The 23,142-nt window shown below is 56.2% G+C and overlaps 5 protein-coding genes across 5 annotated transcripts in view; 1 reads left to right on the forward strand and 4 right to left on the reverse strand.

Moving 5' to 3' along the window:
• Nucleotides 1-2,719: 2,719 nt before the first annotated feature.
• Nucleotides 2,720-3,872, reverse strand: VDAG_06504 (uncharacterized protein; the record flags this gene model as incomplete). The annotated part of the gene is made up of 3 exons (XM_009658882.1): nt 2,720-2,859; nt 2,970-3,695; nt 3,758-3,872. The coding sequence occupies 3 exons, from the start codon at nt 3,870-3,872 to the stop codon at nt 2,720-2,722; spliced, it is 981 nt and encodes a 326-aa protein (XP_009657177.1).
• A 5,274-nt stretch (nt 3,873-9,146) lies between these two features.
• VDAG_06505 (transcription factor tau 55 kDa subunit) lies at nt 9,147-10,519 on the reverse strand (the record flags this gene model as incomplete). Its single annotated transcript, XM_009658883.1, has 4 exons — nt 9,147-9,306; nt 9,466-9,574; nt 9,657-10,380; nt 10,484-10,519. The coding sequence occupies 4 exons, from the start codon at nt 10,517-10,519 to the stop codon at nt 9,147-9,149; spliced, it is 1,029 nt and encodes a 342-aa protein (XP_009657178.1).
• A 1,114-nt stretch (nt 10,520-11,633) lies between these two features.
• Nucleotides 11,634-14,929, reverse strand: VDAG_06506 (serine/threonine-protein kinase ppk6; the record flags this gene model as incomplete). The annotated part of the gene is made up of 2 exons (XM_009658884.1): nt 11,634-11,908; nt 11,962-14,929. The coding sequence occupies 2 exons, from the start codon at nt 14,927-14,929 to the stop codon at nt 11,634-11,636; spliced, it is 3,243 nt and encodes a 1,080-aa protein (XP_009657179.1).
• A 5,677-nt stretch (nt 14,930-20,606) lies between these two features.
• Nucleotides 20,607-22,652, forward strand: VDAG_06507 (F-box/LRR-repeat protein; the record flags this gene model as incomplete). The annotated part of the gene is made up of 1 exon (XM_009658885.1): nt 20,607-22,652. The coding sequence occupies one exon, from the start codon at nt 20,607-20,609 to the stop codon at nt 22,650-22,652; it is 2,046 nt and encodes a 681-aa protein (XP_009657180.1).
• Nucleotides 22,653-22,823: 171 nt separating this feature from the next.
• The window catches only part of VDAG_06508 (uncharacterized protein), a gene marked incomplete at both ends in the record, with an annotated part of 2,395 nt that continues 2,076 nt past the window's right edge, over nt 22,824-23,142 (reverse strand). Inside the window, one exon of the mRNA XM_009658886.1 lies at nt 22,824-22,896. Coding sequence (XP_009657181.1) covers nt 22,824-22,896 — 73 coding nt within the window. The remainder of the gene's footprint in view (nt 22,897-23,142) is intronic.

Genomic DNA, 23,142 nt, shown 5'->3' on the forward strand with positions numbered 1-23,142 from the left:
CAGCTGCGCCCTTCGAGGAGGATCGCCCTGCCAAGGAGCAAAGACAGGATGGAATAAAAGAGGGCGCAGAAGGACTCGAGATGAGGCAAACGGCCTTCTTGTTGTGGTTACACAGCGTGGAATTTGTCTTTAATCCCCGACACACCAGACAATGAGGGCGCGGTTGGACGACACCGCTTTCGCCCCCCCCGACCCCCCAGACAACTTCACATGCACCTACATGCCACGGAGGCGCCACACCGCAGTACATACCTGGGGAAGATCCTTCGGAGGTTATCCAAGGGAGTCAGGCGGGAGCAGCTCATTGTTGAGGTTGCAGATGGAGCATCTCGTGTCACAGATACAGCATGGCCCTTTGGTGATGTCCCCCCTCCCATTACCCTCGCTCTCGACGGCACAAATCCTCACCACGTGGTCCCGCGTCCCTGCGTCCCCTCGATCTCGCCCCCCTCGTGATGGACAGAATATCTCCCTCCCATACCTTCCGGAGCTGAAGATGTGAGACCATGGACAGACACACCCACCCCCCTCTCTTGCGTGAGGCAGGGGGAAAAAAGAAGGTATTCAAGATTCACGATCCAAAATCAAATCTGGAACGAATAGGGGGAAAAAAAGGGTATACCCACCTGAAGGGTCTGGATCAACGCCTCAAAATGCAGAAAGCATGACCGAGACTCTCATCCCAATTGACTCTCCCTCTCACTCTCTCTCTCTCTCTCTCTCGCAGCCGTGAGGGGTAGGCGGGAAACAGGAAATGTACATTCTCCCCCTCCGCCACCCGACGCCTTTCTTTTTCTTTTCCTTCGTGTCCCCTGGCCCACTGTCGTAACGTTGCCTTGGATCCGGGCCAGCAGCGAGCAGCGTGCACGGATGGCCAGAAGTGTGATTGAGGCCATCGCCAATGTCACATAGATCCCTGGACCTGGAGCCCGAGAGGCATGCCAACCCGACGACCCACCTCACCAGCAGGACCAACGCACACCGCGTGCTCGTGCTCGTGCTCGTGCTCATGCTCGTGCGCGCCAGGTTCCAGGTCTTCCTCTAACTGTGACTCGTATGCTCTCGCTCCCTTGCAGATGAACAACACAGCATGGAACCCTGCCCATCTGATGGTGATCTCCTTTCTTTCCTGTGCCCTATCCTCGGTCTAGAAAGCTCAGAAACACACCCTCTGTCTCTCTTGGCTCCGCAAAGGAAGGAAGGAAGAGTAAAAAATAAATACATGAAATAGATTATTCGGCAAGCGTAGTCTCCGCCACCTATGGGGTCGCAGAGACTGGGCGCCAAAGTACCCATCTCGCCTGTAGGAGGTCTCCTCAATGCCCAAAGTCACCCATCTCGCCAGTAGGAGGTCTACTCAAGCCCAGAGAGCTATCCATTCTATTGCCCACTCGCCCGACCGCCGTCTAAACCAAACGCCTAAGCACAATCCATGCCACGCAGCACTCGTCAACCAGGCCGCCACCTGCCCTCGAGAATGGAAAACGTCTCATCATCGTCACGTTAGAAGGCCACTGCCAATGATGGCGGGTCCCGCGGGCCGCAAACAGGGGGGGGGGGGGGGGGTATCTGCGATCGCTCCAGCGTCCGGTCCATTCCTTCGACTGCCACTCCTACCTAAGCTACCTATCCTCCTCCCCCCACCACCAGCGCACAGAAACGTGCCAGATCAGTGTCCACTCATCATGTACCGCGCTCCATACCTGCTGATGCTGCTGTCCGATCGGCTCGCGCCGGGCCGAACACATGAGGTGGGGAACAGCAGATTGGGCAGGGCTGAAGCGTGAGCGAGCAGCGTCTCTGCAGCGGACAGAGACCATGCGGCGAGTAGATTAAACGCCCTCACGTGTACCCCTGTGATCTTAGAGTTAGTACGCAAACGTCAGAGACCGTCCTGAGCACGAGGACGAATCACTCGGGAAAGACTCTTGTAATCTTGTTTACTGAATTGCTGTTGTTATTATTGGACAGAGCAGGCCCAAGCCCGCCGTCTCCCGAGATAACATGAGAACTCGCTCTTTTCCACGCCTCATCCAAGAGGTCAACGCCGTTCCGAGACGAACGTGTGTACCATACATTCCACAATCACTCATTGTATATCGTTAGTGATCCCCAACCCCCCTCCCCCCAGAAAGCCGCCGCTCCCAGTAAGAAATAACCTCCCCCCCGCCGAACCCCCATAATGAATATCCGACACCGTATACACCGCCCCAGGGCCAGAGCCGCCGTTGACATTACGCAACAAACCAAAGCAAGCAAAGCAAGCAAAGCAAGATGACGTATAGACAAATGAAAGGAAAAAGGGAGACTCGGCAGCAGACGATGGGTCTGAGATGAGTATGTAGGATCAACGCCGCCGTAGAAAAGGACAGACGCCCCTTCCACTCGATGCTTAGAGTTTTGCGCCATCAACCCATTTTTTCGACTGGTAGCTGGGTGTCTTCGTGTTCGTGTGCATGTGCGAATGCGTGAGCGCATATTTCTTTTCTCGCTTTTCGAATCCATCCCTTGCGGAAAAGTGACATGTACGAAGACGAAAATGGCATGGAGTGACGAGGACGGGGAAGTGATGAAAGTCCTCATGTCATTTGTGAGAGCACTGGGCCCCTGAAATGAAACAGAGACAAGTGAAAATTCTGTCATAATGCGCATATCCCACGAGACAGAGGCGGAACCGGACGGAGTCGAGGACAGGGAGAAGTGAGGGGGCCACGGCCGATCAGAGCCGACTTCTAACGGCACAATCGTCGGCAACCTGCGCGGAATGCTGCTCCTGGCCCCTCGCGAGGCGCGCCTCCATCTCGGCGCGCCGCCGCTGCCTCTGCATGGAGGCGTCGAGCTGCGCTTGTCTCTCATGGCCTGTCGTGCACACGTTAGTTTCATGCCAACTGAGAGACCTCGCCAACTGATCGCCAGATCACGCCCGCCTCTCCACATGGCGTAAAGGAGGGGGGGGGGGGACCACATACCGATCCTCCAGACTTTACGCTTGTGTTCCTTGCTCACCCACGAGTAGTGAATGGCCCGCTCCGGATGCGTTGAGAGCAGGCCAATGCTCTTGATGAGACGAGCCTTGGCGTCACGTACGGGCAACTCAATCGTCTTGACCTCGTCAAACTCGTCGAAAACAAGAAGTCCTTGAGCATCGGTCACAGGAATCTTCTTGTTCTCGCGGTAGTATGCGCTTTGGAGGCCGCCGTTGCGACGCAGCGGGCCTTTGAACTGGGCGTTGTACTCGCGGTTGACGTCGTCCCAAGGCGTCTCGCGGTCGTGGCGGTCGATGCGCCAGTAATCAATAAAGTCCTTCTGCTCAATGGTGTACTTGACATTGCAGCGGGTGCCGCGGGCTGGTGGATTCCGTTTCGGCTTCTGAATCCTGTGGGGTGAGGACATGGGTGAGAGCGGCGTCGGGGGTTGGAAGTGTCTCCTGTACGTGCTGGCAGCATCGACATCCAGACGAGGATGCCTTGTCAGTGCGTCGTTGTTGTGGAGGCGAGAGTCTGCTGAGGATCTGGCATAATGAGAGGCGAGTGTCTCGAGGCTGATGAGATCGAGCTCGGGCAGACGCGGCAGTGACAGTAACCTCTCTCCCGTGTTGAGGGAGAAAGCACGGAAGCCTGAGATCTTTGGTGACGGCCAATCCGGGGACCCTTCAGCGGAGGAGAAGGACTCGGCTTTGAAAGACTCGACGGTGACTGCAAGCTGTCATCAGGACTGAACCTGGATAGGTGGCCAGGGGGGGCAAAGGTAAGCTTACCATCTGATGCAAGCGAGCTGTGGCTCCACGCTGGTGACACAGGCTGGTGTTGTCTGTATGTGCTGGTGCTGGCCATTGTAGCGATAGGGGGATAGTCGTGCAGTTTCGTGTTCATGGTCGTCCGTATACAAGTTGTAACGGCTATGGTGAGACGACGATGTAGACGACGATGTAGGATGTAGATTCTGATGAACTGAGGGTACTCGGATTCAGGAACGAAAGAGGGGAGAAAAAGGGAAGCTCAAGACGTGATGAAGGATACAGTGCAGCGAGACCTGGCGTGTTATTGATGAAGACAGCGGGACTCAGACCCTGATAACCAGGCCCCCCCGTACATCCTCAGTACAATGGAGCCGTCGAGTGTTATATCCTTTTTCCTGGGGGTGGAGAGAGGTTGCCCCGGGCCCGAGCTTTTAGGGTCTGAGATGTGTCGAGACAAGAGACAAGCCAGGAACCGCAGGAGTATCTTGCTTGAATGGCAAGAGACTAGGATCAGGCACGATAGATTGGGTAGATCGACTCCACTTGGAGATTCCACTTGGAGGGTCCTGATCGAGGAGCGGACAGTTTCTTATTCTCTTTTAGACGGCCTCCCTGGTATAGACGCCCATTTTTGGTTTGCCCCCACCCCCCCCCTTTTTGGCCCCCCTTGTCACATCACCCAGGGGTCAAATATGATAGAAAAAAGGGGTGGGGAAGGAGGAGGGGGGGGGGGGGTGGTGTACGGTCCCGAGCAGCCTCAAAAGAACTGTAGTTGGGTTTGTTCTTTGCCTTTGGTCGTTAGGAATCGTTCGATACCGGGGACCCTGGCACTGGGGAAAGAAGAGTCCCAACCTTCGTGAAGTCCCAACCCGGTCGGCGGCTGAGCAGAGGTAGAGAGGCAGAGAGGTAGAGAGGCACAGTGAGGAGGGGGGAGGGATGGGAGCGTGATGGGAGTGTCGAACAAAGAAGACCATGGCAATAGAGGGTCCCATGGTGTTGAGACAGGAGGAGCAGGCAGAAGGAGCATGATTGCAGACTGCTGCGCCCGCAAGCGCACCTCACATGGCGCAAGGGAGAAGCGCAGAGGACGCCTGGCGACGACCAAGCCAGGACAGTCGGTGGGCTTGCGATGGGGTCAGCTGGCGAAGGACAGCAGTCGAGACTTCGCCCTACGTAGGTTGCAGTCAAGATTTCTTCTCAGAGGCACTAGTGCTGGAGGGGCTGGCGGGGGCGTTGAAGCGGGTATGCAAAGGCAGCAGGCCGCGATGCCCACTGAGACTGGAAAGCAGACATGACTGAACGGGCGTTGAAGAACTTGGGCGGCACCGTGCGCGAGTGGTAGTGTGGGTTGGTCCAGCACTGCGTCCGCCATCGAGTCTGCGCCGCGCGCGTGCGTGCAAAGGTGTGTGTGTGGCATCCTGTCTGACAGGTCCGGTCTGTGAACAATGAGTGTTGGCTCTGAGGGCCATGGCCTTGTGTGACTCGAACAGGATGGACTAGAGGAGGGGCCAACGACCAACAGACCAAGTCGATTGACCGCAGTATCGACCTCGGAAATGGCAACGAGCTTCAGATGTCGATTCTAACCCTGTTCGATCGAGTGTGACCCGAGGGTTTGGGACCGATGGACCAGATCCTCCAGCCCCCCGGCCCCCTTTGCATAGCAGTTGGTCTCGGCCTGTGTGTGTGTGTGTGTGTGTGTGTGTGTGTGTGTGTGTGTGTGTGTGTGTGTGTGTGCGTGCTCTGTGTTGTGTTGTGTTTGCTCACCGCGACTGGCGGCTGGCGGTATGTGTAGTAGGTGAGGAGGACGAGCGGGGTGACGACTTCTTCCGTCCCCGAATGGCCTTTGACTAGGTACCTAGGTATTCTCGTCTTCCTCGAGCAAGCCATTCTCTCCCCAAGGGAGTAAGGGGGGGGGGGGCTATTGTTGCTAGGTAGGTCAGGTAGTTCAGTCTGTCAGCCCTGTCGCTGCCGCTGCCGCTGCCAATGCCACTGCCGCTACGCTGCCTTCTGCCCATCTCAAAGCTAACGACGGTGGCCACAAAAGACAAAAGAGCCCGGCCGCCGTCAAGTGTGGTGTAACGGTGCCTCATCATGGCGCGGGAGAAGGAGCCGTTGTGCCGCGGCGTCATCCCTGGTGGACGGCCGGCCCCAGATTGGATCAGATCCAAACAGTGGAAACAACTTGTCAAGTCGATTCGCGTAGGTATAGCAGCCAAGGAGGTCGCACGCTGATGGCGTCTGGGAAGATCAGCGAAATGCGGGGGCATTCCGTGTCGTCGACTGGCCCGTAAGCTGCGGGAAGTCCACGAGCCGTCGTGTTCCGTCGTCAATAGGAGGCGTCATGCGCAGAAGCAACGAAGGCTTGAATCATGCCCGACACCCCTCTCTGCCTCTGCCTCTCTGCCAACTCGGCTTTCCCTACAGCGCCAGGCGTAGGCGTCAGCGTCAGCGTCAGCGTCAGCGTCAGCGCTGGTGTCCAGTGTCGGCGTCAGACGACAGGGATGTCATGAGCAGCATGGGACCATACTTCCCTTACCTTACCTTACCGTAAGATCTGGCCCCTTGACCCCTGTTTTGCCCAGACACTGCATTCTTCTCCACAACGGCTGGGTGAAGCGACTGCGCAAAAGGGGCGATCGAGGAGGATGAAAGGGTTCGCCCAAGACCTCCAAGACGCCTGATCGCTTCGTTAGCGTTCGCACATCGTCACAACCCCCGTTGCTTTTGCTTTTGCTTTTGCTCTCGCTTTCGCCGTCGCCGTCGCCGTCGCCTGTTCCTACATGGTACTCCAGATGCCTCTTGCTCTCCCCCGTACCATCCTTGCTGAAAACACACCCGTACATATCGGCCCATGTAGCTCTGTTCAAAAGCGTCACTGGCCTGGCAGCAAGCCGTCCAAAGCATGCCACATGTGCGGACAGACGTTGGTTCGGGGCGATTGGGTCCAAAGCAAGAGGGGCGGAAACCAGAAATCCGCACAATCCTCTCTCTCAACGCGTCCCCCTTGTCCTGGTCCTCGTACCTTCTGCATCTCGCACAGGACGTCCTCGGCGATGGGGATCGACTCTTTTTTTTTTTTTGGGTCCTGTTTTAGCATCCTTCTGATAGACTTGTGGCTGATGTGACAATACCACGCTAAGGCAGTCAACAACGAAGCCAGTGAAGACCCAAGACCCTACTCGCCTTGGCGACGTGCCCAGAAAATCAACCAGTCGCGTCTTTTCAACATACATGGTACTCGCCCTCGATCGTGTTCCCCTGTGGACCGGGGACCTGACCCGTCTGTGTGACTGACCTAGACTGTGTCACACTGCAGAGCGCGCTGTAGAATCCGCGTACGCGATCGCTCCACAAACACACACACACACACACACACACACGCCCGACCACCTCCAAGGAGGTATCCTCACCTCCAAGGAGGTACCCTCACCTCCAAGGGAAACAAGGGAAATAAACACAGTGCCATGCACTGGCCAACTCGCCCGGCCTCGCCGTGCCGCATGAGCCTGGCCTGATCTGGCCCAATCGGGGTGGGTGCCTGAGCAACTGGGCATGGGCTCATTGTTCTCGTGAATTGCTTCTGCGCCTCTTAAGACGTGGTCCTTGCCAAGCATCACGCCGCCTACAACCGTAGCTCACAAAAGCCCGAAACCTAGAGCACAGGAGGCAGGCCTGGTCGGACTCCCATGCAGGGTAGGGCGGGCTACCGCGGTCAAGGGTGCCTCCATAAGCCATTCATTGATCGACCGAAAAGCCCACTGCGCTGCACTCATGTAACTCCCCGTCGGAGGGCTCTTTATCGACGATGCGTCGAGGAACGGCAACCCAGGCGACATGCTGAGCCCGCCGCTGATCATCTGTCAGTGGTCGCTCAGCCCGTCAGCGTCATCCCGTCTTTCGACTAAGCCCATGCGGCTCAGAGACTCGGACATCTTGTGATCGTCGAGGGGTGAGATTTTGTCTTCCTTGTGCCGTGAGGTGCAGTCTCGAAAACAAGAGTCTGAGTTCAGTAGTATGCAGCTGGCCCCGAGTCACTCTTGATCTGTGGAGGCACAGGACGCCACGAGAGAGGAGCTGTCTTGTCTTGTGCACTCGCTCCCGGATAGAGGTGCAAAAGCCGACGGATGATGCATTGACGTAGTTGCGGCGGTTCATGCTCACGCTTCATGGCGTAATGAAACCGATGCAGGTCATGGCGGGCGCTGGGGGGGTATGTCGCAAGTGCAGGACGCCATGTCTCGGACATCTCAGGATGCGTAGATGGTGCTATTCCTACTGTGCTCATGGAAGCTGAAATTCTGCAATCTCTCATCTGTATGTGTTAGACATGTCACGGTATTCAGGGACCGACTTCAAACGAGCGGAGCACCCGCAGAGACTACGAATACAGGACTGACTGGCAGACCCAGGCAGCATGTATCATTCGGCCGAACCAGTTTTTGTTTTCTTCAGCGCGCTTTCGCCCGCTCTGGATCATTATCGCGTGTGGTTGCCTGCCTCATCTGCCCTTCGACTCTTCAATCTTGATATGACTCACCTACTTGCTTCGAAAGGCAGCAGTAGCCAGCCTATGGGACCTGTTCGCCCGAGTCGGTGAGAGCGAAATGGACCATGTTCAGCAAGACGAGGGGAGGGTGCATGCCATGCCATGCAGAGCCATGCAGAGCCGTGCAGGGCCATGCGCTTCCAAGACCATGCCGAGGTGCATAGCATTCCTTCCAGATGGCAAAAAAAGGACGACGGCGATGCTCGACATCTACCACAACCTTCTGTCGTCGTGAATGACAGTTGAAGCTAGGAGGAGCCAATGCAATGACCGCCCGGAGGTTGGGGCCAAACGTACATGTACAGGGCACCTTTATCGGTCTCCACTCCAAGACGCGATCGATGTCTTGTCCGTCTCCGAGAAGCAAGCTTTTCGGCGCTGGTGGACGGTCTCGTGTGTCGTCAGCATGCTAGATGAGAAAAGCAAAATGAGGATTAAAAAGAAAAGACCACAAGAGCTCAGGTCCAGGTGGCAGAAGAAGAGACAGGGTCAAAACAGTTGTAGCAGCGCACTGGTGGGGCAGCGAAACGTCACCTCTGGTTCCCGTCAAGTCGAAGGTCAGCGGAGCCAGTGGTGTGTCCAGCTGAGTGTGCGGAGCGACAAGGATTGATTGTTTAACAAGGGAGGCCATCGAACAAACCGATTGGCTGTGGATTCTCTTGTCTAAGTTTTGGCGAGAGACAAAGGTGCAGGCAAATCTGGGCTGGGCTGGCCGGTAGGCAGTACCCTTCCTTGCCTGAGGAATACGTTGTCTTTCTTCACGCATTAGCTGCCATGGCGTGCATGTGCCGTCCCATCCATCATCTTTCGAGCCGGTACGCCAGTGAGGTTGGCGTTTTCGTATTGCCAGGCATGCTTCTACAGATGATGCTGGCCGACGGAGCTGCGGGGCGTCTCCGGTTGTTGCCGGTGCCGTTCTCTTGCCGGCTTGCCTTCGACAACGACGCCGAGCGCGATGCCCGCATCGGCCTGCGAACCGGAGTACACCACGTCGAAAGATTCGTCTCCAGAGAAGCGCCTGCAATATCGTCAGCATTAGCGCCTGCATGAGAGCGAATGTGTCGAAGAAACACTGGTTCGCCGCAACACGCCTACAGGGACGGGAAAAGAAAGCCTGGCCGAGTCATGCTGGACATCGAATGCCACCAGCCCAGGGGAAGGGGGGGGGGGTCCTTACCATCCTCTTTCTTCGCCGCTGCTGAGAAAGCTACAATCGCTGTTCTGCGTGCAGATCCAGCCTCCACGCACACCTTTGCCATCCTTCCATGATGGATAAGTGGAATTCCCTGGCGTCTCGTCAACAAGGTTGCTTATACCTTCTGCCGGGGGTTGATGCAGGTGAGTCATGTTTTATGTGAGGAACCATACCCTGAGCGAGAACGTCTGACGTCGTCTGCGGGGGGTTCTTTCGTCGTCGTCGGAAAATGCTGAGCCCGCACGTGAAGGCGCGAAAATCCTCAACATCGACAGTGTTGGGAATTTCCCCCGTCAGCACACGACCCATGGCGACGATGGTCGCAGCATGCGAGCATAGGACAACGGCGCGTATGCCCTCGGCATCGCACTGGTCAATGATGGCACCAACGCCAGCCGCGACGCGTTCGTAAAGCCCTTCAATGGTTTCGCCCTTGACAGCCGGAACCACAGCGGTCCGGTATGTCTCATCATACCGGGGGAACATTGGCTTCAAGACCTCCGCGGTAGCTGGAGTTGGGTGTTCAAAAGGTGCGGTGCCGTACCATTCAGCAATTCCAGACTCAGGACGGATGCTTGTTGCGGCAGACTGAGTCGAAACAGTCTCGCCGGCAACATTGGTACCGCCCGCCACAGTGACTGATGACGCTGAGGTTTGGCGTTGCACCTCTTCAGCCTTGAGCTCCACGAAGGGCGTGATAGTCTGGAGGCAGCGATAGTACGGGCTCGAGTAAACGGCCTCAATCGGAGGGCTGACAGTCAAGAGATGGGCACCGAGCTCCTTTGCTTGGTCAACACCGTGTGCTGTCAGGGCTGGATCCGAAGCGATGCCTGTGGGCGACCTGATGGAGGAGCTATAATCACCCGTCGCGGGGTCGACAAGCCAATTGGAACGAAACTATGAACAGCCGTGGCTGGAGTCAGTATGTTGCCCTACGTTAGATGCCTAGGTAGGATGCCTAGGATGCCTAGGATGCACGGGCATGGCGGGCTCGACGTACCCCGTGGCGGGCCACGTAGATGACCTCAAGCGACATGGCCGTGCTTCAATGAAAGCAGCTGCCTGATGGCTCGAGGTAAGCCAAGGGGTAGCGGAGAAAGGGCGGCGTGGCTTCACTAAGGTAGGGCAAGAAACTCTAAAACAAGAATAAGAAACCCTCAGTAACAAGCGCGAAGATGATGGGCCACTGTTGAGTTGAAGTGGTGTGCAGACAGACAACCGAGAAGCGAGGCGAGGCGAGTCGAGCCGAGGCAATGCAAGATGTCGTTGCGAGGTCCAAAGTGGGCACAAATATCGAGTGCGAGGCATGGGTTGAGGTGGGTGGGCCACCTCGGCTCAGACCCCTCTTGACCCTGACCCTGACCCTGACCCTGACCCTGACCCAGACCCAGACCCAAACTGTACTGACCCCTCCAACTCCAAGACCTTCCAGATCTTCTCCACACTGTCAGGCTAGTCAAGCTGGCTTCGAGGCGGGACTGGTGGGGTCCTCCTAGTCGCTAAACTCTCCCGTAACGTTCAGAACCCAAACAATAGCCTTAACGAAAGGTGCTACTATACATATACCTACGTACGTACCTTACCTGAGGTAGGTAGGTAGGTAACTAGCATGACTAGGTACACATGGGTAGCTCTTGAAAAAGCACCCCCTGACTCAGCTTGCAGACTGCCTGCCCCGGAAACTCCAGCGGCAGCCCCTCACGTCGATATGGGCATTGTGTGATGATCATACCTGCTGATCTTAATGTCCTAAAGGTGGATGGATGATATGTTGTGTACGAATAACACGTCTCTCGTCCTGATGCAACTGGTAAAGCCGTCTCCTATTACTCCAGACCATGAATGCCGCCCACCTGAATGAAGACACACAGCGACTCATTGTCTCCTCGACATCAAACATCGCCCAGTCGTCGCGGATATCATGGGCCGTGTGCTGACCACTCTCATGCACCCAAAGCGATCGTGATCCACGTTCCCGGCTCGAGCCGCCTCAGGCCCTCTGTCCCCCCCCCCCCCCCCCCCCCTTTTTTTCCATGGGGGTTTTTTAAACCTTTTAGGGGAACGAAAAATTTTTTCTCGTCTGCCGCCACTCTGGCACCCATCACACTGCTTCCGCTACCAAACCAGCAACAACTCCCTCCCTGCCCTGGTTACTCCACATCGAGGGCCTGGCACCATGGATGTTCAATTACCCGTGTAATGTCGTAGCGCTCAGACACGTTGCGGTTCAGCATGCAACGGATCAGATCGATGCTTTCGTCGCTGATGGTGAACGGTACTCTGAGGTCCCGGTCCATGATCTCGTCGATGCTGTAGAATGGATTCTCCTTGTAGACAATGGTGTAGAGCAAGATGCCCAAGGCCCATACGTCCTGCTCCTTGCCACCATAAGGCTTGCCAGCGAGAACTTCGGGTGCCGCATAATCTGCCATGTCATTAGCACACAGACAAGACTGACTGGCTTACGACAAAGCTTACCAATGGTGCCCACGAACACATCAAACGGGCCGTTCTTGATATATGCTGCACTGCCGAAATCAATCAACTTGATGCGGCCCTCGCCATCCAAAATCACATTCTCGTCTTTAATGTCCCTGTGTACGACGAGCGCCTTCGTGTGCAAATGGTGGATGGCCTGAGCAACCTGCACGAAAATGCTCCTGCACTCGGCCTCATCCATGTTGCTGCGTAATTCAATGTAGTCGAAGAGATCCATTCCCGGTAGACCGTGAGGCGTCATTTCGATGTAGTAGTTGATGTCGTCTTCGAAGAATGACTCCATGTCTACAATGTTGGGATGCCTCAGCTCCGGCCGTCGGAGATAGTCCAGGACGTGGATCTCGAGGGGCACCGTGCCAAGTTTGCGGTCTCGAGTCCATGTGTCGACTAGGATTCGCCGCTTGGTCACGTACTTTAGAACGACCTTTTTCTGCGTCGTTTTGTATTTCGCAAGCTTGACCTGCCCGTAGGCTCCTTGACCCATGTCTTCGAGGATCTGAAAGTCCTCGATGGTTTTCTTATGCACAGGTGTCACAGCGCGCACGGCAGGCGGCTTCTCCTCCTTGGGACTTGACTTGGCCACTCCTGTGACCTTGGCGGCCGCGTGCATGACGTGCTTGATTTGGCGGGTCAAAGCTGATGCGGCTCCAGATCCTGACTTCTCCTTCTTGGTGTCGTCCGAGTCGGAGCTCATCTCCATAGGCGTATGTACCGCCGTTTGTCCTGGCGAGGGCTGGTGAAGAGGTGTTGTCGTACCTGAACGGGTGGGAGTTTTGACGTCGAGCTGAGACCTCGTTGCGTGGAGATGGCGGGAATAAGTAATCCACAGAGCATACACCATCTCGCTGTGCGGAACCGCAAAGGTGTTTTCCCTCTCCGCATGGCTGTCGTCATCCTCATCTTCGCTCGCCTCCACGACAGTCTCGGTGATAACAGCCGGCTGTCGCTCGCTCTGGACAACCCGCATCTGAACATCAATTTTGAGTTCGGAACCATCACGGTGCCTGGCAGGCAAGCCCTCGGTCCGCAAGAAAGATGTCGCTGCGTCAGGCCTTCCTTCTCGAACTGCGAGGAACGCTGAGGCTTTCCGAAAACTGTGCTCCGGGACAACAATACCGTCCATCAACATGACGCCATCTTCTTCCGTCAGAAGTTGTAGGATCTTTTCGAACCCGGGCAGGAGCGTGTTGATGGACAGCCCATCTGGCTTCTCGTACCCGAACAGAGACCCTGAGAAGGCCGAGTTTGAGCTCTTGATCTCCAAATTTTCGGGATTGACGACGATGATGCCTGCCATATGTGGAAGGCTGGACACGCGGAGTTCTGTCTTGCCCCTTACTTGTTCGACTGTGCATGGAATATTCACCTTGTCTGCGTTTGGGCAAGTGAAAAACCGCCGCTTCGAGACTTGAGCAAAGTCAACCTCGCCAGTGCGAGGGTCAATACCTTGTCGTGGTATCCTCGGAATGAGCCGGCCAATGTCGCATCCTGGACGTAGCGTCTCGAACCCCCATATCGCATCTGTCTCCCCGGACGCCTTTTCGACAACACCGTCGTCGTCCATAGAAATCATGGCGACGTCTTCATGAATTTCCTCAAGAACCCAGATGAGGCCGATCCGCTTCTCCTTCACCCACAAGCTGGCCGAACCCGTGGACCCATTCCGCTTCTGGATGGGCACAACGTCGCCACAAAGCAGCACGCCCCGGGAGCGGCTGCTTCGATGGCGCGACCCTCCTCTCAGGGTTGGCGGATTCGGGTCACCGCTATGTACCGTCTGCGCCTTACGGGGGACTGGCGCTCTGGGCGGATTCGTTCTGGAGTTTGGCTTGCTGAGGAGTTTCGCCGTGATGCCACCGCCTCGGCCACCAAGCAGCGACGAAGATACGGAAGCTGGAGGTGCGGGGGGTGACAAATCCTCCGTGCTTTGAGCTGCTCCTTCTGAATCATATTGAAGCAGCTTTCTCTCGAGCCACGCCCTTCTCTCTTCTTGCACGACCTCAAGAATGCCGATTTTACGTACCTCGGCCTTTGTGACACCGAAGACAAGACAGGCAAGATCGTTGGCCGCAATGATTGTCCAAGGGGGTTTGGCTTCGGTCGTGAAAATGGCCTGAGCCGCAGGTGTCCACCGCGTGGTATGACCATGCACAGGGCCTAGAGCACTGGGCATTGTGCCCGCTGCAAAATTCGGCGGAACGGTTGGAGATAGCATCTGCTCCTCGAATCCCGGAGGACCGGCAACGAAGGGCTGCGCCATGGTGTCGATGAGCTTTTGATGCACCGATACGGACAGCGTGTCTGTCAGTGTCCGTTTCAGACTTGGTCGACGGGATGGCGGCGGCGAAGTCTTATTGGTTGTGCCACTTTCGTTCGTCGGGCTGCGGCTCGAATATTCGGATTCCTGGCCTTCGATGATCGTCTTGGAAACGGAAGTCTTTGCTCTCGAAGGCTCGTCATGATCTTGAAGAGGGAACGGGCGCCGAGAGGTTGACGGCGACAGATTGGGTGAGGAGATGGGCTCAGGACTCTCGCTGCGTGGATTGAATTGTTTGTCGAAGAAGTTTTCACCCGAGACAACAGCTGGTCCGGTGAGAGGACCAGTCAGGGAATGGTCATTGTTGGGCAGATTACCAGCACCCACGAGCTGAGCCCGAGCCAGGAGATCCAACATGTTCTGAGTCTCTACATCCCCATGCACGCGTGCCTCCGCGCTCGCAAGTGCGACAGATGTTGAGGAGACAGACCATCCCAGTCGATCTTTCATAAAATCTATGGAACGTTTGAGGACGGTCTGTCGGTTGTGGATGAGTTCTTCAGACTGATGCGCGAATGAGAACGAGTGCAATGATTCAGATGGGAACCGCGAAAGGTCCTCGGCGAAACTGGGGGATCCAGGGCCCGCAGACAGCGGCAGAGACGGTGTGTTGGACAGCAGCAAAGTCATGGAAGAAGACCTGGGCAGGCCGATGGAAGAACTTCGCGACGCCGGGGTTGAGGCAGAAGGCAGCCCCGGCCCCCTGACCGAGGGTTGTTGTCGGATACGACGAAGACCAGAAAGGCCAAGACCGTGGTCATGGTCCGTGACGATGGGAGACCTGTTGCCGCATTCACGTCAGCGCTGCACTTGTCACGGATCTGCAATGATACTGCGGTGGATTTGGGTCTTCTGATTCATCTCGCCGGCGTCGCATTCGCATTGCCCAAGGTCACAAAGCAATAGTTCATGCGGCAAGGAGGGCGGCGAGTGTTTGCTGTGCCCTCCAAAGTGTTCAAGACTGTCAACCGTGTCTACGAACGCGTAGCAAGGACTTGATTGCGAGGGCCACCGTCGGCAGTTCGTAGGAGCGCGGCATCATGGACTGACACGAGATGGACACGAACCTACCTTGCGAGGGCTTCATATTCAGCTGTCGTGGCAGCACCCGCGTCGAAGGACATGCGGACGCGGGATCGATCGGATTGTGCATTTGTGGCTAAGGCGAGATTTCCGGTGCTTCGGTTTTTCGGCAGTGTCGACTGGGGCACGAGTCTGCTGCGTCCTCTTCCCTCCTCGTTGTGAAGTTCGGCGCCTGCAATCCATCAATCAGCCGGTGCACATACGGAAAAGGTCAACTAGACAGAGAGGGGGCGGTCGAAGAGAGGAGAGTAGAAATATGGCGGACACTGTTCCCAGACGCGAACGGCGTTATTCATGCATACCATTTTTGCTGGATCCCCCATGCGTCTGTATCATACTTGGAGGGGCGTCGACCGTCGTGTATAGTGTTCGGAGGGGGACTGGTATGGCGGCAGGGCAAAGCGTCCGTGTTGTCGATGCAAAGTCGAAAGGGCAACGGCGGGGTCGAGTCGTTGAGGGGGTTGCAGGTTGGGTCGGCGATCCGATCTGGTGTAGTGCAGTTTGACGAAGTGGGCGTTCAATGGCGGAAGCTCTGTAGGTACTGGGTGCAACCTCAGATCAGGCAACGTATGGGGCAGGATTGTGTGCAGCTGATGTTGTGCCACGGGGCTGGAAGATGAACAGGAAAGGTCGTGCGGTCCTGAGACGCGCGGGTGGGTGGTGGATGAATCAAGCTCGGTGATGGTCTTGACTGGCGTGCGGGCTTGTTGTTCGTCGTTCTGTCGACTGCCCAGGCAAGGCAGGGCAGGGCAGCAAGGCGAAGGAGCGCCGATCGAGACAGGGTAAGGCAGTCAACAGCTGGAGGAATGAGTCGCACAGTCTGCGGCAGACAGGCAGGCTTCCAAACCCCGTGCCGGAGGCCTTTGTTTGAGACGAGTCTCCCTCTGGCTGATCCTGGGAGGGTCGGGTAGCCAAGACTTGAGCGTTGAGGGAGGCGGCAGGCTTGATCCGGCGTCCAGGCGTTGCAAGCGACTGTCGCGAGATGCTGCTTGTTGCTGTATGTCTCACACTGCTGGCGGGCTGGGCTGAGCTGGGCTGAGCTGGGCGCGGGCGTGGGCGTAGACAATTGAGAGAAGAACGTACGGTTAGGTAGGTAGGTAGGTTAAGGTAGGTAGAGGTAGTTATGGTAGGTAAGTAGTGCAGGCGGCGAGAGAAAGTTGAGGCTGTGGATCGATGTCCAAGTATTTTTTTGGTGGCTCACAGCATTCGCCAGTAGATTCGATGGAGTAAATTGAAATGAATGTTCAAATAAGCAATGCTCAGTCGGCAATTGTACTTTTTCTTCTCACAGAACTACAGACGGAGATGGCTCAGGTGCCACAGGACACACAGGTTGGAAGCGGGAAGTTGAGGAGCGAGAGTTTCTCCTAGGCCCCTCCGGTTTTCAGGTTCTGGGAACGTCTTCCGTCTTGTCTGTACCGCTTGTTACCTTTCTGCTTGGATCAAAATCACCTGCAGGTCAGGAAAGAGGTAGGTGGGGAGGTAGGTAGGTAGGTAGGCCCAGCTCTTCGGCGCACCATGACGGTACTTGCATGTTTTCATGCCCGCTCTTCCTCAGGCAGGTGCGTGCTGCCCGCATCAGCACCACACCTTCTGTACCCGAGGTGGAAGCTCCAACACTTACGGGCCGCTGAGGTTTCTTTCTACGTACCCTGTACCTGGGTGGGGCACCAGAATGAAATCCTTAGCATCATCCCCGATGCATGCCGTAGGTATCTACCTACCAGGTAAGGTAGGTAAGGTAAGGTATCTATGTAGGAAAAGACCCTGGTGAAAGGTGCCCAGGAGCATGACCCGACGACGATACGGGCAGGCAAGTGTGGTGCTACGTGAAGAATGTTCGTACCTTAGTTGGGGGCCGCAGGAACCTTGGCACCAATATTTGGTGGAGTTGTCCTCGACAATAGCTCGCAAGTCTTTTGGATTGGACAGCATGTCCACTGTGGATGCTGTCGCGGGGGGACCACGGGACAAACTCAAAAGCTCACACCATCATCACATGGGCCGCGTTCGTTCGTCTCTCGTCATCACGCTCACTGTATTCCCCAACAGCACCTCTTGATGGTGAGATGGATATCCCGGCTCGGTATCCTGCTATTCAGCGCTCGTGTCAATCACAAGCCTCCAGCTGTCGTGCACGAGCTGGTGTAGTAGTGCCAGTCTGTTGATGGACAAGTAATTCTATCGTGCGATCGGCAATACTATCACGTCGCTTGCCGTCAGGTAGCTTCTCGACAATAGGAAGAGCAGCGCAAATGCATCTGACAATCTCCCTACGCCTCAAAGACACACGACGGACACAAGGCTACTACGGTCGATTACCGTTCCCATGTCAAGCGATAGACCATCGTCAGCATCACGACCCGACAAAAGCTGTGGGAAGAAAGGATTTAGAAAAGAAGAAGATCGAAGATGAGCTGCTTTCTCCATTCTCTATGTATTGTGTGAATGTCCATACCTATCTGACTGAATCTATTCACAAAAGTAAGGTTTCCGGACTGAATGCGCATCCTGGAAGCGGGGAGTCGTTGATGGAGATTTTGAGATCTTCCTGTGAGTGCATACACACACTGAGCAACTGGACTTCGATCAACCTCGTCGACATAGATACCAATGGCCCCTTCAGAAGCGGATTCATACCTGCCGTAGGGGACGAGAAAGAGAGCTAGAGAACAAGAAATCGATGAACGTCGCCCCATCAACGTCACGTGTCGAATCAATATTCACAACAGTTCTGAGCACAAAGTGGCTAGACGTTGCAGTCGGCTGATCTGCCTAGGAGGTCTTGGAGGGGTCTGAGACTTGATCGCCCAATCAGTAGATAACATGCTGCACTGAGGTGATGGGTGTCAACATTCACCCACCCACCACCATGGGCGCCTCAACGATGCAGGCTTTGCTGAGATAACGGTAGTGAGCAGATGATTGTGTCATGGGTCGTGCAACAGATCGTAGCCCTATCCAGGGCGCTCACGCATGATCAACAAGCACATGCGATGTGTGTGTGTGTGTGTGTGTGTGTGTGTGTGTGTGACGAGCGCTGGTCTGTTTGTTGTGAGTTTCTCGGCGACCAAAGGTCCATGTCCTGGACCAGCTGAGGGCACGGGCTTCAGGAGCAGGAGGAGATAGCTAGCCGGCCGCCGGGAGACACGAGCGCTGGAAACGGCAGCCGGCGTTCGAGAAGCTGGCTACCTCTTCTGGCGGCATATCAAGGCACAGGAAACGTGGCAATGGAGAACAGCCTGGACGGAACGAGCCCAGCCAGTGCGGCGGATCCAGCGTGCGTCTTGGGGGGCAATGGGGGGTAGTGCCCCTTAACCGCCTCTCCAGCTGGCTGGCAAAGGATCAACCTTGACCAAGCCGAGGTGAGTCAAGACTTCCCTCGATGCTGGGAAGAAATGCCTCGAATGTGAAGCAGCCGATACGCACCGTCACAGACGACACATTTCGTGGAGACCGTTTCCACTGATCTTCTTTGTCCTTGACCGCGGAGTATACGAGTCGGGCATGTCGGCAACCTGGTCATCAACAAGCTTGCCGCTCAAGCTGTTCGTCAGCAGCGGCTGTTCGTCAAAAGAAGAGGCTTGAGCACCGGCTCGATGAGAGAGACCATTCCAGTGATGCTTCTTCGGCCCGCCTCTAGTTGAGAACCCTCACACTCGCTGTTGTTCTGGCCGGCGTCCACTACAGGGATGTCGAGGACAGAGTGTGAGCAACTTCTGAAAGGGCCAGAGCACCCCTCTCCCCCGCACACCATACCCTGGCGACTTGGCACCATCGCGCCCCTCTCCCCATTGATCAGCCTGAAGGCCGTTGCGTGCTCCAGCTGTTTGCCGCCAGACGAGTCCAGCCACTAAACAACTTCTTGACTGCCAAGTGTTTTCGGGGTCGCATAGTGTTGGGTTGTCGATTCAGGTGCACTCGTCGACTAGGAAACATGAAGAATGCAGCGGACATTTGAGCTCCCAAGTTCGATGGCTACTGTACAGGCAGCTACCTACCTACCTAGGTACTCACCTAGTGACCTAAGGTAGGCAAGCTCGAATCGTCCGCTCTCTCCTCTCCTCGACGTGCAGTGCAGCCCTTTGCGTGGACACAAAGCCAGCATCGCAACGACTTCTGTCCACAACGGCATCCTCCCCCAAATCCCCATGCCCTGGTCTGCCTTGTCACCCTGCTTTCGCCTCCCGCTGCGTTGGGGATGCAGGGGCCCACCCCACCACGCGATAAGCGGCGGAACGACTGGCTTCGGCGGATCGCTTCAGCAACTGCTGGCTCGCTGACCTGCCCGCTGGGCCGCCCACCACCTAACTAACTCGGGCAAAGTTGGTCCTTCCATCCTCCGACTTTCCCTGAGGGCCCCAGGGCCAACCCGAGACAAGTTTTTGAGCCTTTTCTGGTCATCCCAAGAAACATTGCCCGTGTGATCCCGACACCCGACTCACGACGAGGGGGCCATGTGCCAGCCCAGTGGCTTTGGTCCAGTCGCTCCCATATCCCGTGCTCAGTCGTCGAACATGATCGTTCCCTGTCTGCCCGAGAGATAGGACTTCCAAGATGGCCGCCCTTCATAGAGCAGGGGGCTGGCAAGGCGTCCCGCAGAACCCAAGCAACAGAAGGTCTTGAGGAAACTGTGCCGCAGATTCGGCGTGGACAAGGCCCGACTGCCCACTGACATCCCCGAAACCCCGCCATCCCGCTCCTGCTTGCCCCCCTCGCAGTGCGATCCATACCCACCTTGGCCCCCCTCCAAGACCCTTCCCTAAGCCGTGTCTGGCAAGTCGGGCGCCCGCAACTGGGACCCTGGCCCACTTGCCTGCTGACAACCCCCTTCCCCCCCCCCTTATCGATAGGTGCTAATCGACCCCTTCTTCTTCAGTCGCCCATCCCCCAGCTCTACCTCTTGGGAAATCATTTCGACAGTCCGTCGCCGACAGAGCTGTCCATATTCTTGAGTTCTTCTCCATTGCATAGTTCAACTTTTATTCCAATCGAATGTCCTTGCGACTGCGAGCACGGCGTCAAGTCTTCCTCTCGACATGAGAAAGGGTTGACCGAACAGCCAAACCTCACCCCTCCCCCCACCTCAACTTTTGTCCGACGCCGATTACGATATCCCGAGGACTGTCTTCACGGCCAGTTCCCATCGTCCGTTGCTTCTGTCTCCAGCCTCGACCAACCTCGTTATAGTCCCCCGATTCTCTTGTCGCCCAGATTCATTGTCATGCCCGACATGCAGGAGTCTATTGCGAGCCCTGCGCTCACGGAGGTGGTTGACGAGCAAAACCCCGACCTCCACGAGGTCCCGGTCAAGAAAGGCAACCGACAAAGACTCCTCCACCGCATCCAACGCATTTCTTCCTCCCCCTCCTTGGTTTCCATAGGACGACCCAGAGCACGCAGTACCCCTTACAGAGGCAAGGGTCATCTGTCTTGCGTCAGCCTCTCCGGTGGCCCTATCACAAGCATTACAGATGGCAGCGATTCCTACTTCCCCGCAGGAGCCTCAGCATCAGATTATGCGAACGCCTCGGATCGTCAAGCTGGCACACCAGCCAGCGAGAAGGCCCATTTCGACGCCAACGTTCGCAGAATCGAGACCGGAGTGACGCCATTCAATCCCTTGACACCGGGGGCGTACACGATTGGCCTACCAACTGACATCAAACCCGTCCCGAAAATACTGCTAGCAACCCCTGCGATTCCGAAAAAGAACTTTGACTTCTGGAAAGACATGCCACACGAGATCAGTGTACACATTTTCTCCTTCCTGCGACCCAAAGAGCTGGTTCAAGCCTCTCGCATCAGCAAGTCGTTCCACGAATTATGCTTTGATGGGCAGCTGTGGACGAGTTTCGATGCTTCTCAGTTCCACGACGAGATTCCAGCCGAGTCGCTCGCTAAAATCATCGTAGCTGCTGGTCCCTTTATCAAGGACCTCAACTTGCGGGGCTGCGTTCAGGTAGAGCATTACCAAAGGGCTGAGGTCGTTGTCAAGGCTTGCCAAAACCTTTTGGATGCGACTCTCGAAGGCTGCCGCAACTTTCAAAGGAGTACATTGCATGCCTTGCTTCGCAACAACTCCAGACTTGCCAATCTCAACCTGACAGGCCTCACCGCCGTAACCAACATGTCATGCAAGATCATTGCAGAGGCCTGCCCTCAGCTGCAAAGACTGGATGTTTCTTGGTGCACACACATGGACGCCAGAGGCATCAAGGCCGTCGTCAAAGGATGCGCGAAACTGACGGACCTACGCGCCAGGGAAATTAGGGGCTTTGACAATCTGGAGGTTGCAGAGGTGCTGTACAGAACCAACAACCTGGAGCGCCTAATCCTCAACGGTTGCGCTGATCTGGACGACCGCGCACTCATGGTCATGGTACAGGGCGAAGAGCCTGAAATCGACATCTTGACCGATATCCCTGTTGTTCCCCGACGCAAGTGGCGCCATCTCGATCTCAGTCGCTGCACCCGCCTTACGAGCAGGGGTGTTCGCGCACTTGGTCACTTGACACCAGACCTTGAAGGCTTGCAGCTGTCCGGTTGCACAGCATTGACCGACGCTGCACTCGAGACCATTCTGGCTTCGACGCCACGCCTGACTCACCTCGAGCTGGAGGATCTTGCCGAGCTCACCAACGCCTTCCTTTCCGAACATCTCGCCAAAGCTCCCTGTGCTCCACACCTGGAGCACCTTTCCCTCGGCTACTGCGAAGATCTTGGTGACGCTGGCATGCTTCCTGTTGTCAAGAACTGCATTCGGCTGCAGAACATCGACCTGGACAACACGCGCATCAGTGATCTCGTCCTTGCAGAGGCAGCACACATGGTCAATAAGCGTGCCAAGCGTACGACGGATTCTCGAGCCCGGCCCTCTGTCAGCCTGAACATGGTTGTGTACGATTGCCAGAACGTCACTTGGACTGGTATTCGCGAGGTGCTGTTCCGCAATGCTCACGTCCAGCCTGACTCGTATCCCACGGAAGTCATTGGGCTCAAGGCCTTCTACGGCTTCCAGATGACGATCGACGAACACATGAAGCGTGTCCTCCGCGGGGACTTTTCGGCAGCCAGCAGGCTGGAACGTCGCTGGGCAGATTACATGCAGGCCAATGAAGAGGCTGGCGCCACAGGAGCAGGACACCGAAGGCGGCGCCGCCGGGCGAGAGAAGCCCAGATGCTGCACGCCGATGAGGAAGAAGGTGGCATTGCGCATGGCGGGCGCAGGAGAGCCAGGACAGTTGCTGCTGCCTGTGCTGTCATGTGAAGGGAGAGCTTCGTAGCGGAGTGTGCATTTCGAGCGTAAGCAGGCGTGGCCAGCGGCCCCGGGGGCTGCGGTCACGCCCACCTGGCATATGGGATATTGTGAAATATATCAGGCGTCTTGGTGGTACGGGAAGTACCGATGGGGCTGGCATGCTTGGATCAGGGTATTGATTTATAGACACGTGTGGCCATTGGGGCCCGGGGTCAGGTGTCTTTTGCGGCGCTTGACGGCCTTCGTCAACGCCCTTCAAGAATTTAGGGAGCATGATAGTTTGTCTCTATCCAGTTGTCCTCTACTGATATCGCGTACGAACGGCATCCCAGCGCGACCTCGTGATACGTCACCAAGATGACGCTAGTAGGGTTTCACTTGAGGCTCTCCATATTTTGGCAGTCAGACGAATCTGAGGTCTGCTTCGGAGCGGCCATGTTGTTTGCAACTTCAGCCGGAAACACTGCCCCTTTCCGATCCGTTCCTGGATCCTGAAGTG

Source organism: Verticillium dahliae, genomic scaffold (genome assembly GCF_000150675.1).
Source record: "Verticillium dahliae VdLs.17 supercont1.12 genomic scaffold, whole genome shotgun sequence".
Lineage (NCBI taxonomy): Eukaryota > Fungi > Ascomycota > Sordariomycetes > Glomerellales > Plectosphaerellaceae > Verticillium > Verticillium dahliae.